This window comes from Dromaius novaehollandiae, chromosome 1 (assembly GCF_036370855.1).
Source record: "Dromaius novaehollandiae isolate bDroNov1 chromosome 1, bDroNov1.hap1, whole genome shotgun sequence".
Taxonomy (NCBI): domain Eukaryota; kingdom Metazoa; phylum Chordata; class Aves; order Casuariiformes; family Dromaiidae; genus Dromaius; species Dromaius novaehollandiae.
The window spans coordinates 121,774,030-121,789,085 of NC_088098.1; the positions used below are offsets into that span (position 1 = coordinate 121,774,030).

Below are 15,056 nucleotides of genomic sequence, written 5' to 3' on the forward strand. Positions count from 1 at the left end.
AGCACCAAATGACTGCGAACACTTGAACCAAAACAGCAACCTCTTATATAGCATCTGTCGGCACTGCTGCATAGAAAACCCTGTTAGTCATAGTACTTGGTTGTATTGTGGCATTGCAGCACATGTTTTTCAATCAAAATCTATCTATTCAGCAGCTGTTTTTTAATACTGAGGACAAGTTCACAGCCTTGTCTTCCAACTCTGTACCTGGCAGAGTGTATGGCGACAGGGGCCACCTTGTGTATTGACACTGGCCATTCTCAAACGCTTTAGAAGAAGGTTCAAAAGCAGGAAAAAAAAACGTCCATAGTATAATAATAAACTGCTCTGCCCAAAGAGAACATTTCTTTCTGGCAGAGAGCTGGTTGGGAAACTCTCATCTGAGCTTCACTCATAAGGAGAGTTTTGCAACCTGCACCTAAGAAAGCTAATCCCCCCCCCCTTCCTGGACTCAGCCTGGCAGCAAGGGCAATTTCCTGGAAACCGAATCTGGGCCTGGATATCGTCATTCTGCCTGGTTTTAACACAGGGAATCAGATGAAGTTGTTGTGTTCTGCCTTCTGAACTGTTCGATGGCATTATGGTAAAGTTTTCAGGCTTTCCTCTGCAACCTGATCTCTTGAAATGTTCTTGAAAATGTGGGCCAAGTTTCTCCCCTAGTCACAAAACCTCAGAGCTGAAGCTTTAGGAGAACTAGTAGCTCACTTGAGATTTGTGGCAGGACTGTGGTTTGGCTGCTCTCTCAATACGGGAACATTTCAGTTTCTGTAGTCTTTTTTTGCTTTGGTTTAGCACCTTGCATGAAATCTTCCTTTTGAATGGGTGCTCTGCCAGAGGAGATGTGTGATATTAGCTGTAATAGGAAGCATCCCCTTTCCAGAGACATTTGGGGATCTGATCTGTGGTGAGTGGGCACATTAAAAGATACATTTTTCAGAGGTGTTTTCAGCTATATCCTTTTTTCAGATTGCTACAGGTTTGTTCTTCCTTGTTGCTAGCACCTGTCTGCACTCTGCTCCTTCGCTGTCCTAGTTTTTTCCCCTGTTAATTCTGCCTGTCAACCAAATATAGGTTTCCTGCATTGCATCAAAATGTATGACTTCTGAGACCTTTCCCTTGGCTATGATTGGCTTTAATAAACAATAGAATTTCCTCACTCACTGAAGAACCACACAAGGAGTCATCTGCAATGTCAAACATTTTCTGTTTAGCTATATTAGAAACTGAGGCATTGATTGCAGAAAGCTGTTACGATTACAGACAGTTTAGGACTACCAGGCATTCTTGATTTTAAATGTCACTTGCTAGTTGCGTAATAGCCTCATCAGCACAAATGCTTTGTGTCCCAGAAAATTGATTTCTATTACTGTAGCATCTTTGCTGATGAAAATCATGAAGCTGACCTGTTTTTCCCTGTAAAACTATTCAGAACTTTGTTTATTTATTCCACATTAGCTGTGCAGAGATGTGGGTTTGCAAGCAGAGTTGTGAGTTCAATGATTACTGCACAATAAAGAACAAGTAAACTACATGTGTCCAAATATAAGAAATATTTCCTAGTTGTATAGCATCTTTTTTGAAAAATGTGATTCCAAACTCCTCAGCGCATAGGCACATTAATAATTTCAGCATAATGTATATTTGATTGTGGGATTAAGGTGGACAGCTTCACACTGTATAAACTACACAGATACCTAAAGTGAGCTGAAATATGCAACCAGCCAAGTTTACATCTACAGTACTTGTTTTTGAGAGTTGCAGACGGCTGTTGTAGATACAAAGGATAAGTCTTCATTTGTGCATTTCATATTTGCTTTTTAAAATTCACATTTGTGATGAGAGTCCTGCGTTTCATTACCAGAGAAGTCACATTGTATGTTTATCCTTTCCCTAGACAACGTTTTGGTCACTGAAAGACACAAGGCTAGATGAGCCTTTGAAATGACCCATATGGCCATCCATCTGTTCTCAGGGCATCATGGGTGCACTAGGACTTCTTTCCATTATTGGGATTAAATTTAGGTAAAGCAACCAGCCTGAGATACTAAAAACGGTTTTAAAGTTTCCATTTTAATTTCTCTTCCCAAGTGGTGGACAGCCCTCCATAAAAACAACAGCAACAACAAAAAAAGGGCAGAAAAAGACTTTGTGCCATCCCATAGTTGGGATTGGCACATAGTTGAAGCTATTTCTATTGTTAGGTGGTGAAGCTTGTTAATCTATTGATGCAAAATAAATGACCAAACTGCTCTTATCTGTTGGCCAGACTGTGAGATCTAAAATAAAATCAATTGCCAGCAACCACAACCTCTCTGTTCTAGTGCAGTGATTTGTCTTCAGCTAGAAAAGCTAGCATAAAGCGGAAACAGCTATGTCAGAGCAGTTGTGTTTGCCATACATCTGTCTTGTGTTCCCTGGGTTTTTCAGTGAGAGGCTCTGTACAGCATCTCAAGGCATTGATCAAAAAACCCAGGGAATGAGAACAGACAAATGTGGCCTTCTCCGCTGCTGGCATTGCTGCAGACACGCACACGTGTGCTGCCTGCGTGGCTTCTCCCTCCCAGCCAGGAGAGGAGACCCTTCTGGGCAGTTCAATTCACCCTGTTGGAGATGTCTAAAATAATCAGATGATTTCTGGCCCAGAGGTGCCTTTTTGTCTCTGAGGACTGTAGATGGAGGCCAGGGTGACTAACTCAGATGTGGTAGCCCACAGAGTGAGTGTGAAAACAAGGAGAGTCACATCCCTCTTTCTGCAGCCCTGTGGCTGAAGCTCCTGCATCCTCCTCTTCCAGGTGCTCTACTACAGCTTTGCCTACCACCTTCAAAGCCTCGACAACTGTGGCTTTCATTCTGTTTTTACCAGCTTCTCATCTCACCAAGAATGTAATTTTTAAGTATGCGAGACAGTTTTTCCGGTGTATTTTGGCAACTGTGAATAGCAGTCTCCACTGGTTGTTTAACATAAATTTGCAAAATTGCCATTGTCTGTTAGGGCTTATTTATGATGACTGATCCCTAGGTCATGATTTCTCTGTGCTGTAGTGTTACTAACTCTTATCCATAAACTCAAATGTCCAGAGAAGCTACATGAGCCACTGCCTTGGCATAGCAAGCTGTTGAACTGTTTGCGGCTCAGCACACACAGGTTAATGGTTTTTGCAGGGAAGGTGCTCCTGGGGCCTTGCCATGCCCAGCAGCAGCAAGTGGTTGGTAAGAGCACAGCACTCGGTTCTTTTGGGGCTAGCCTGCCATCAGGGTGGCTTCACTGGCATCCTTCAGTGTGCAAACTGTTTTGCTAGAGATTGAAGCAGTTTCCCGGAGTTTAGCTTGCTGGGCTGTTTCCAGATTAGGTTTTGCAGCAGAGAACATACTGCTAAACTGAGGGGGGGGTGCTACCTGAGTTACACCACAGTACCCTCCACCACCCTTACTAACATGCTTCTGATAATTATTCTTGTAAAGCCAAATACTACACAAGCACGTTTTGATGGGGGACAGGCAGCAGGACCACTAACCTGTGCCTGCCTTACTGGCACCACTCCTGCGGAGCAATCTAGGAGGGTAAGACAAGTGTAGTAAGCTGTTATCCATCTGAGCCTGTTCTTCCAAAATACCTTCACATCTCCCTTAAACATTGTGTTGCACACATAAGCACATCTGTCTACAGAAGGGAAAGCCTTTTGGTGCATATGTGTGGCTCTGTAAGAGCTCTGCACTTGGTGTGCTGACTCTGGAATCCTAATTTCAATCCACGCTGATGATTTGCTATAGCACTAATTAGGGTAACCCTTTTCAGTGTGATTGGGACTACATCCTTAACGTTTCTGCCTTTTCATTCTTTCTTCCAGCATGACTCTTACATCAGCCCCATTACCTGGTGAATGCACTTTGTTGTTGCATCAAATTTTGCAATGCAGTGTTTTCATGATTATGCTATACCGAGGCCTTCCAAATTCAATTGGGCTAGACTCCCTAAACCTTCCTTAACAAAGACCTTCAGAAGACTGGTCAGTTTATTGCTCACATAACAGCTAATATCCTACTATATTCAAATAATATTCCTGAGCCTATTGTAAGTATGAGATAACAAAGTTGTATGAATTTTGCCCACTTGGATAACAATCATCATAAAAGAGAGCTTGAAGAAATCTCTAAGCAGGCAGATGTCTTCATTTTTCTCTTTTCTTCCTGCACAGCTCTGTATACCTGTTCTTTTCTGCTAAGCCAATGGACATGGCTTGCTGTTAGGACTTTTTTATATTACTGGTTTTGTTCTCAAAGATACTCACAGAGGCTTTTTACGGTGGTATCACTCAGATGAACCAGGAAAGCATTTGAGCTGTTGAGCATTGAAGACACTCAGGAGCACTCACACTTGAATGGAGACCCAGGAGCTTCTCTTGTGTCTGGTGAGGCACAACAGGCTTTATTTTAGGTATTGACTTGGACCACTGGGGCGGGTTTCTTGACTTGCTTTTAGTGTTTCAGAGGCTGAATCAGACTTTTCCTGCACATGAACTTCTGGACCTGCCAGTGGTGAAGCTAGTTAACAGCAAATGTGCAGGTGATTTAGCTGCATGTTGCATCAGCTGTAGGTCAACAGCCAGAGGCCCATGCTACATTAGGTGCAGTGCCAAGTGGGTTAGGGACCGAATTGTCCTGAGCAGCTCTGTGCCCAACTGGTATGGAGAATGAGGGGTGGGGGGCATCAGAGATACAGTGATGCAGGGACCAAACAGTGTGAAGAGCAGGAGGTCCCTGAGTCAGACCAACTTCATGGTCAGCTAAAAAGTTACACTTTCCTATGTCTTGAGGGGGGAAAAAAAGCAGCTGTAGCTATATGAAAGGAAATACTGGTTTTTTTCTTAGTATTTGGAAGGACCCGTGGTCCATGTAAAGCCATTTATCATCTAAGAAATACAAGTGATCTTTTATATAAACCAAGCAAGTGTGACGTAATACTAACAAAAACAGTAAAAGAGCCATGTTTTCTTTCAGAAGTGTTACTGACTCCTTTCTCATCTGTGGGATGCTAATTTCCTGGGAAAGAGAAATACACAGCTTTAAAATAAAGAATAACAGACAACTTATGAATTGTATTAGTTCTTTTATTTCTTTGAAAAATTGCACAGTACTAGACTACTGAAAGAATAAAAGCTGTGATTAACTTTCATAAGAAAGCGTCAATCCGAGAGAAAAAAAAAAAGACCTAGAAATCATAGCTATTACAGAGTATGAAGTTTGAGTTGAGATGTCTGGCTGATGTTTCCTGTTTGAGTAGGTCCAAAGATTGAGAAGTTCTTGATAGAAGTTTCTAGTTTAACAAGCTGTGGAGGAAAAGAGGAGAAACAGGTTAAGGAATATATTTTTTTCCTCAGATTACAAGAGGTGTTAGAAAGTACTTGTCTAGATCTAGCACATCGAAAAGAGTGTGTGCATGCATCAGACAATTTTTAGCAATTATTTTCCCACCCATCCTTCAATGTGCATACTAACTATGATTCCAATTAGTAAAATTGAATTATGCTGAATTGTTATATGCACAAAATGTGCTGTGAGGCGAGTTGGGATCAACTGGGGCTACTTATTATTCATGTTAGATATGCCGAAAGGTGTCTCCTAATAAAAAAATGGAAGGGGGCAGGTATCAGAAATTTTTGTTAGGTTCATGCCATGTTTCTCTTGGCATAAAATAGATAGTTTGATAGCTACATCTCTACCGTGATGTTTGTTGAGGACTTAAGCTCACATGTGAGCCCAAACTACCTGCACAGCCACATAACCTACAAGTGATTGGTCACTAGCACCTGCCCTTTATGCAAGAAGCGGTCTTTTTAGGTTCAAGACACCTTTTTCTCACACGCACCCTGGGCAACAAAGCTCTGAACTCACACTGGTAAGGAAGGGAGACCCCATCCTGCTCATTGCCTTTAACACGACCGCTCCCAACATTTGACTTGCAGAGCAAGCCAAGAGTGGACACGGCCTAACGCTCTGCTAGGAGCTGTTGTGTGTCCCTGTGGAAGAACAGGAAAATGTTTCATGCAGGTCCTTACCTTCTTCCACTTGGCGGTGGTAGAAGCACCAGGGGACACCAGCGGGATGTGGCACGAAGCAGCAGCCCAGCCTTTGGCACTGTTGAGCTGTGATGCCCGGGAAGCCACAGTTTATTCTGGCCCTAACGTCAGAAGGGCATACTTTCTTGACTGTGTAAAACAAAAACAAAGGAAGGAAGGAGGCCATATTACTTTATGTTTCTTTTACCTGGCCCAATATTGTTCTTCACCTCCGGAGAGCCAAGGAGCCGGAGCGATAAGTGAGGAGAGCCAACAGCCCAAGCTAAAGGTCAGGGCAGAACCTGTGGTTATCTGTAACCTGCTCATCAAAACTCCTTAGTAGCATGATGGGTAGAGACCCAGGCTCTCTGCTGCACCAAACACCGGCAGTTGTGCGGATGGTGGGGGGGGTTACAAATCCCTGGTGAAAGAGGGGTTATACCAGCTGGAGCTGCCTGAGATGCAGCCAGCTGCCTTGCAGGGCACAGGGTCTTGGTCCCCCAGTGCCTGCAGGGGTACAGCTGGCTGCATTCATGCCAGCAGACCTCAGAGAGGAACTCGGAGCTCTCAACCCAGAAGGGCTAGTTTGCTGTGCTCTAGGGCTTAGATGGGGCAAAATCCTGCCTTGTGGGCAGAGACCTGGCTATACCCTTCTATAGATCTAGTGGAGAGGTGAAAAGCCATGTGTATCCCATAGCGGCACCACGGATGCTGGCTTTGGACCAGGGTATTGCCTGGAGGTGGCTTGATGTGAGGAACTAACCCCAGCACAGACCGGCTAATGCAAAAGAGTTGGCTGCGGGGAGGGGGAGGAAGGACCAGCCATCTATGCATGCAGACTTCAATTACAGAAAGGAAGTAAGTCACTAAGGGGGAAATCACTGTAACCCTGTTCAAGAAAATAAAGGAAAAAGTGGAGGTAGGAGTTTAAATTTTCCAGTAGGGACTTACTGGAAATCCAGCAGAGAAAAGGATCTGCCCTGGGGTAGTTTGGAGATTTCATGGATGATGGCTGACAACAAAACAGGAGAGAGAGATAGCAGCCAAGGGGAATTATACTGGGAAGTGGGCAAAAAAGGAAGGAAGTAGCAAGTATCAAAAGAGCCTGGAGAAAAGAAGAAAAACCTAGAAGTTGCAGAATGCCAGGGGTCTTTAAAAGAGTCATTAAACAACTGTAGATGGACTCATCTACTGAGGACTTTCTGATTTCTTTGCTATGCAGTGCTGAAATCCTCACTAGCCACTTAGAAAACCTATTTAAGTAAGTGCTGAGGATCCCTCGCTCCACTGACGAACAAGACAACAGCTGGCAGTGACACATTTTTAAATGATCAGCTTGGGTTATTTGATAACTGGAAGTTATCCCCAAAGGGAAAGGAAATGGTTGCTGCAAGGAGAACAGGATGCAAGACTGAAGGGTAAGCAAGGTCTGACCCTGCATGGTTCTACCAGCAGTTTTCTAATAGAGGTCTATGCCTACTTGGTTGGCCTTACAGTAAAAGCAGAGCCATTCCCCACTTGTACACATTTCTGCATTATCAAGTACTAGGCAGAACAGTGTTTCTGGCAGATATATTACCTCTCTTTTCTTTGGGAGAGAAGCACCAGGGCACACCAGGGACTGAAGCATTGAAACAGCATCCAGCTCTCCTGCACTGTTCTGCTGTGATTCCTGGGTGTCCGCAGTTCTTCCTCTCAGTGGGGACCGATTTACACTGGCATTTTGCTGTTGAGGACAAAAAAAGTAAATTATTAGGTGTCTATTTGCATTCTTGTTAGTGGAAGTCCATTTATCAGTTGTCTATTGGGAACAATGAACTTTCCCTAGACTGTGGCAGTCTTGCAAGTATACATTTTCTGTGGCTTGCTGGGATCAGAACCTGAGTGATTTAAAATCTGCTATTGGTAAAAAGATAGCAGGTGAAATGCTGGACCTGTTATGGCTGGAGTGAAACTCCCACCCATTTCAGTAAGGTCTGTACTTATTAAGAATCTGCAGGTCTCACCTGCAGCCAGCCAGACCTGGCACAATGAGGGCCAGAGAATTTGATTAGACCAGATTAAATGGTAAAAGGATATAACTTCAAATGTTACACTAGTAAATGTTTGCTGTTTTGCCCATCTCACAGACTCACAGAATATTTGGGGTAGGAAGGCACCTCTTGAGATCATCAGCTCCAAGCCCCCTGCTCAAGCAGGTCAGCTAGAGCAGGCTACCCAGGACCATGTACAGTCAGGTTTTGAATATCTCCAAGGATGGAGACTGCACAGCCTCTCTGGGCAACCTGTTCCAGTGTTCATCCACCCTCACAGTAAACAGGTTTTTTTCTTATGTTCAGGTGGAATTACCTGTATTTCAGTTTGCGCCCATTGCCTCTCATCCTGTCACTGAGCACCACTGAGAATAGTCTGGCTCTATCTTCCTTACTCCCCCCACCAGATATCTCACTTGAAGAAAGAAAAATTAAGGATATTAGAATAGGTGGAAAGATACAAAATCTCTGCACTGTCTTCTGGTGACCATAAAAATATAGTATTATGTACAAATAGTTATAGCTGTGCTTTTAACATTTTAAGTCTACCTCATAGTCCTCCCCAACCAAGAAATTCTGGAGATGCCATTAGGGCTCTGTTACTGAAATAATTACTTCCCACTTTTTGGATTGTCTAAATGACTGCCTTTTATTGAGGAGGCAGATAGATTTCTTTGAACTTGTATTCACATGGCAAAGTAGCATAAAATAAATGTCAAAGGACTATTGAGAGAGAGCTAGTTCCTGCAGTCCCTCCTGGAGGAAAGGTTTTTCTAGTAAACTGAGCAAATCATTTTAGGCATTTCTATCCCTCTACCTTTATAGCAGACTCCTGGTTGTTCTGCTAACATAAGAGTTGTCCTGGAGTCCATTTCTGATGTCAATACTATACATACATGTATATTTTTTGCCACTGATTTCTCTGCAAAAATTAAAAAAATAGACTCCAGCTTCTGGAGGTGTACCAGAGCAAGATATTCACTATTTGATACATAAACTGGAGACATGCTATTGCTGCATTTACAATCAGTAGCATCAGGCTCACATACATACCCATCAAGGCAACAGCAAGCAAGTGTACTTACTTGGTGGGAACTTTGCTTCTGCCAAGGTGCTGAGGGCTATGACGAGGATGACAGAGAGCACACAGATCCCTCTCAGGTCCATTGCTGTCAGGAGCCCTCAGGCCTCAGACTACTTTGAGTGGGGAAGCAGACTGAGGTGAGGTGCCGTTTTTCCTCAGAGCGGTTCATTTTATACACTCCTTGTGTTTGCACAGTAAGATCTGATAACATTGCTCCACACAGTGCTTCACCTAGAGGTTGTTTTTTTCTCTTTAATTAGGAAATGTTACCATGTATATTCTGATATCTCTGATCCCCGAAATAAATTTCCAGCCTCTTGAGATCAGTTACATTCCTGTGCACCTCTGACAGCCTCAGCTGACTTCATTGGCATTAGAGCATTTCAAATCTCTAAGCAGCTTAAAATGGTTGCCACTACTGAAAATACATATATACATATATATATATAAATACATATATATATATATAAAAAAATTATGGTTTATATATATATGCACATGTACACACACACATATACATATATGTATATAAAAATATACTCTCTCTATATATATATATATTTCCCTTCTAAGTATATCCTTTCTGCTTCAGATTTACCTTGGTCTTAATTCCAGTTCACGTTATGCTGAAAATGGTAAGGCAAGAGAAGCTGAGGGTCTGACACCTCCAAGCTTTGGATGACCATAGCATGTGCTGTGTTAGGAAACCAAGATCTTGCTAGTCCAGCAGTCAGATTCAAACATCCAGCTGGTATTTTGAATGATAGGTCCAAAGCAAAAAGGAAGGTCAGACTCTCTGGAGCAAACCCATCATGCCCTGCAGGGTTTTTCTTGAGAAAGTCATGGGAGAGTCTGCTTTCTATTTCCTCTGCCCTGTCGCTACCACAGATTATTCCTTCACAACTTGTCCAACACCAAGGGCACATAATTTGCTGAAAACTAACTTCTGAGGCACTAGGTTTGGCCTAATAGTTTCCTCATTGTTTCCTTCACGTTTAACAGATGACCTCCAATGCAGCCTTTGGGCTACATCAGAACATGGGACCTTTTGGATTGGACTGTTCATTCAAGTTCTAATCTCTCTTTCAGACCTTTTTCCACCATTTTTTGTAACATTTCTTAACTACTTTCTAATGTTTGAACACAATGATTCCTGCTATATTTCCCACTTACTAGAACAGAAGGCACCATTTCCCTTGGGAAATTTGGTTCCTAACTCTGGTAGATTGCATGATAGAACAACCACAGTTCTCCAACTAAAACAGAACAAAACTTAAGGCAAAGACCAAAGAAAGAAAAAAAAAAGAAAAACCAGACCAAAGAAAAACCAGTTCCTCCTAGCAGCAGCACTCCCTTGGAGAACAGGCACTGTCAGTTGGGGGAAGCTGGGTCTGGTGCAACCTAGCAAGGGACACCAGGCTCCAGGGCGAAGAGGGCCGTATGGCTAGACTTATGAAACGCTGTGGTGACATTTCCAGAGAAACTTCAAGGGATCAGTTGCTTTGCTAAGGAATGTTGTGTTTACCCCATGGAAATTTTGCTTTTTTAAGGAATAGCTTTTCGTCATTGAAAACCTCGTTGCCTGAGTTAACTGTTTTTTCTTTGCTAGTCCCAGTTACATGAACCTAGATACAATATACATACTGTCAATATTAATAGCTCTGCCTTCTCAACCACCAGAGAGTTCTTCCTGTTCATCAGTAGGAAGAGGATTCAATGTATTTTTTTTGATCTTTGACAGAACTGTGTCTTTGTGTCTTTGGTTATTATGTAAGAGTTCGTTTTGTGCCTCTTTTGTTGATAAAGTTCAAAGCAGAAACATTTAACTTCTACAGTTGTGTTCTGAGGGTAATTTGTCTGTTGGGAAGTATTTCGAACCCTGTAGCAGGGCGCTGGGTCTACAAGGGCAAAAATAATAGAGCTATACTGTCCATCTCTATTTAATACACTAATGGCATTTTGTATTGAAAGGCATGATTTGTAAAACACATTTTGTGTATTGTTCAGTTCACAAAACATCAACCTGCAAGCAGAAGGGGGCTGTGCTCCAACACTCAGAAATTCATTTAATCATTTTTACTTCCATCATTGGGAGAAAACATTGGATCTAAACTTCAAAAATCCAATCTTTTCCTTACATGCAATGTTGACAGTGGTCCCAAAGATTAATTGTGGTGCGAAGTCCAGTGAAGTCATTAGCAATTTTTCCAGTGATTTTGTTGGACCAACACCACATCATGCAGAAGGTGTGAACACCTGAAACATTGCTTCTGTACAAAAGAAAAATGGTTATCCCGAATAGGGAACTTTGTTGCTTTCAGAGCGCTGCAAGAGTTCTCAGCAGATTATCAGCCCATAGTGTGAGTCAGGTAAAACTGCTGATAAAGTTTGTCACTCCTGCCTCTTACTGAATACTTAATTAAATCCTTATCCGTCAGCTGTCAGCTATTGGGCCCGATCCCACTGCGTGCACAAAGACAAATCCACCAGTGAGTTTTCGCTGCGGAAAGAATATATGATTGTCATCTTAAACAAACACCCTGAAAGAAATAGGCTTCTTGCTTTTTGCCAGCAGATTACTTTAAAATCTTTAATATATTTATATAGTAAAGCCTTGAAAATTATCTTGGGCTTCACTGCCAAAGTTTTTCCTTCTCTTGGGCCAGCATCCATCCAGACCATTTGGTAACTCCACATTGAGTGCCCAGGCTCTGCTAGGCCCCGAAGAGCCGACCAACCACCGCAGGCACTGAGCAGGGAAGTGTGCTGAGGGCAAAAGGGGCTTGAAGGGCTTCTTCCTCCTCTCCCAACCTCCTTGTCCTCCCTCTCCAGCCTCCTGCGGTCTCATGGGGCTTTTAATTGAACTGTGGTGCTCATAACAGAGGCAAGCTGCTGCCTCCAGCCTATTTTTCCTTCCCAGCAGTAGAGTTGGGAAATCAGAAATCACAATGGCTGGCTGCTGTTTATAAAGGCTGAAACATTTTATTCTGATATTTCAGAACTTTCAAAGGGTGTATTTTTTTCCCCACTTCATTTAAAAACAAAGACCCAGCAACCAACAGCACAAATTAATTTTTTGTCATGAGGGTATTTCTATTTGCAGTAACTACTGGTAGGAGTGCCAACCTGAAAAATTTGTCATCTGGCCAACACTGTTTGTATGTGATATCACAAAGCATATCTCAAGTTTTCGGTGTTCCCTAAAATAAATCATCATAAAAGAGAAAAAAAACAGAGAGAAAGGAATAAAGAACCTCTCCATCAATTCTGGGAGGGTTAGAGATGGTATTTTTCCGTTCCTTCTTGATGAGAGAAGAGCATTCACCTGAAGGAGAGACTCAGGAGAAGCGATGGTCTGACAATGCCACTTTGGGTGTAACCCACTTCATGTCACACATTCACTGGAATACTGTATTTAAGAGACTATTTATAGAAAATATAACCATAAGCAATATTATCCTCCCATATCATTAGGCCTACTGTTTGCCTTGTTTCACTGCGGTCACTTGTGTTGTCACCAGCTTTCTCTCGCTATCCTTCCTCTGGCCCATTTGCAGGTTTAACGGGTGGAGAAGAGGCAGTATAGTGACTTCTGTCACCCATAGTGTGGCCAAGGCCACTATCCCCATGGAGCTAGTTGGGCAGTTTGTCTGCAGAGGTCTTGGGACTCGAGCCTGTCAGAGGCGGAGGGGCAGACGCCAAGGCAGGGGCACTGCAATTACCCAGATGGGGCAGACAGGGGGGGCAGGAGAAGGAGGAGACTGGACCTTGTATGTCTTTCTGCAATAAGGAGCTTAGGTGATGCCCCCCACGCAGCTCCCTGCAGTTGCATTCCTGTGCATGGCTTGTGCTTGCAAGACATGATACAGAAATGAGCTTCTTTGTTGCTGCTGTTAAAACACAGAAAAAAATTAAATAAAGTTAAGTAAAGCACGGGGCTGGATTTGGAGCTGCAGGTTTCTGTGTGCAGCAGGGATCCTGGGCAATAGCAGAAACCGTTCTGGTCTGCCTTGATGCTCAGTGAAAGTTAGTGACCTGGAGGCTGAATAACTTGTAACTTTAAGCAACATTGTGGTCAATTCTTTGTGTTTCTTCCAGTCCTGTAAAAGCTTAGAGCCAGTGCCCATTTATTTCTGTGCCAAACACACATGGTGATGGGAATTTCGAGAGACCAGCAGGGATGTTTGGATTGTGTAGGGGTGTGCATTTGGACAAAAGGAAAACTACCAGGAAGAGGTGCTCGCTAAGAGTCGCAGCTTGCCCATTTCGGTCAGCCGTGAGATGAACGGGTGGGCTCAGTGCCTGGTACCAGAAACTGCTGCTGCTCCAGTAACAGGCATCATGGTCTCAGATTTGCATTTGGTTCTCTAACAGCGGTTATTCTCTAGCTCAAGTAGCAAATGTTTGTTTCTGAAGCTAAAAAGACAGCACTTTGAGTGTTGGATGTGACAGGAACGCATGTTATTTGTAGAAATAGGTTTGTTGCAAAAAAGGCCCAAGAATTTTGTTTTCCACAGAGCGAGAAGGAAGTTGTCATATTGATGTTGTGCCACAGCATGGAGGTGTCCACCTAGAGCACTAGGTGCTGCAGCGCACACATGGGCCACTCTCACCAGGCTAGGGCTGGGCCTGGCTTGCCCCTCTTTCAGAGGGGCACTGTGTTGCAAACAATTGGCTAAGCCATGTTTCAGAGAGAAGCTTAAAAATACCACTTCTGGAAAAATACGGCCAAATCTAACTACAGAGTGTAAGTCCATAAAGCTTGAAACTGTGCATGCCGTTAAACACAGACTGAAATCTGGGACAGGTGAGATTTTGGAAAAAGTTAAACACTTATTTATACATCTGAGAAAGCCCTTACAGTCCAGCCACAGATTTTTAAATCTCTAATCACACAGCTGCTCTCTGACTTACTTCTGCAAGCTACACTACAGAGAAACCTTTCTTTGTTGTATAGAAATGTCAGACATGGGAGTAGTGGTAGATATTTGTGATAAAGGAAACCACAGGGAGGTGCTGGGTCTGGAGGAATAGGCAACAGAGAGGAATTCTCTGACCCTATGTACGTGTAAGTACAGATTACGTTACTGTAGCAAGGAGTGTCCCAGAGCACTTTTTGTGTCCCTCAAGCTGCTAAGTGCACTGTCAAGGGGACAAAAATCTGAACTGGGTGGGTTTGGAGGAAGAATTGCAAGCCTTGAGCCTTTAGCTGTTAGCCTCGCACATATTTTAGCCAGATGAATTAGTGCACAAAAGCCTTCAGTTCAGGTTGTTATCTACCTCTCTACCAAAGAACACCGTGGATTCGAAAAATACACAGAGAAAAACCCTGCGTTTTAACTCTGGGAAGGAACAGTTCAAAGTAAAAATCCAGATCCATTCAAAAGCTGTTCTATCGCTTAGATAAATATACCTACGTAAGATATACTAATGCAGATGCCAAAACCAACTTGGTGTGTACAGACTCATTCAGGGGACTTTTGTAAAAGAATATATCATTTATAAAAAACAGAGGCATTGGTCGAAGAGGGCTTTTGTCACATCTGTGTGGTCAATATATACAAATGAGGTAAAACAGAAAAAAGAAATTTCTGAAGTTAATCAAATATATAAGCTAGAGATGAGGCAGATCTAAAAGTCAAAATTTAAACATCCAATACATTGCAAAAAGATTCCATTTCAACTGCAAAGTTCAATGCCGATTTAGAAATACAAATCTGAGTATATTATTTTCCTAATGCTTCTGGATTCTCCAGACAGGACATGAAGCCTCCATTGCCAGCATTCACTTTCTTTTTCTTTTCTTTTTTTTTTTTTTTTTTTTTTTTTTTTTTTGGTAAACATTGAAGCAACACTGGCAAATGCTTGTTACTCCTGAGATGA

General features: G+C 42.7%; 1 protein-coding gene across 1 annotated transcript; it reads right to left on the bottom strand.

Annotated features, from left to right (window-relative positions):
• Positions 1–5,087: 5,087 nt before the first annotated feature.
• Positions 5,088–9,382, bottom strand: LOC112981991 (trefoil factor 1-like). The gene is made up of 4 exons (XM_026098041.2): positions 9,175–9,382; positions 7,636–7,782; positions 6,057–6,206; positions 5,088–5,327 (listed from the first exon to the last, which is right to left on the bottom strand). The coding sequence occupies exons 1-4, from the start codon at positions 9,254–9,256 to the stop codon at positions 5,320–5,322; spliced, it is 387 nt and encodes a 128-aa protein (XP_025953826.2). The 5' UTR covers positions 9,257–9,382; the 3' UTR covers positions 5,088–5,319.
• Positions 9,383–15,056: the final 5,674 nt, after the last annotated feature.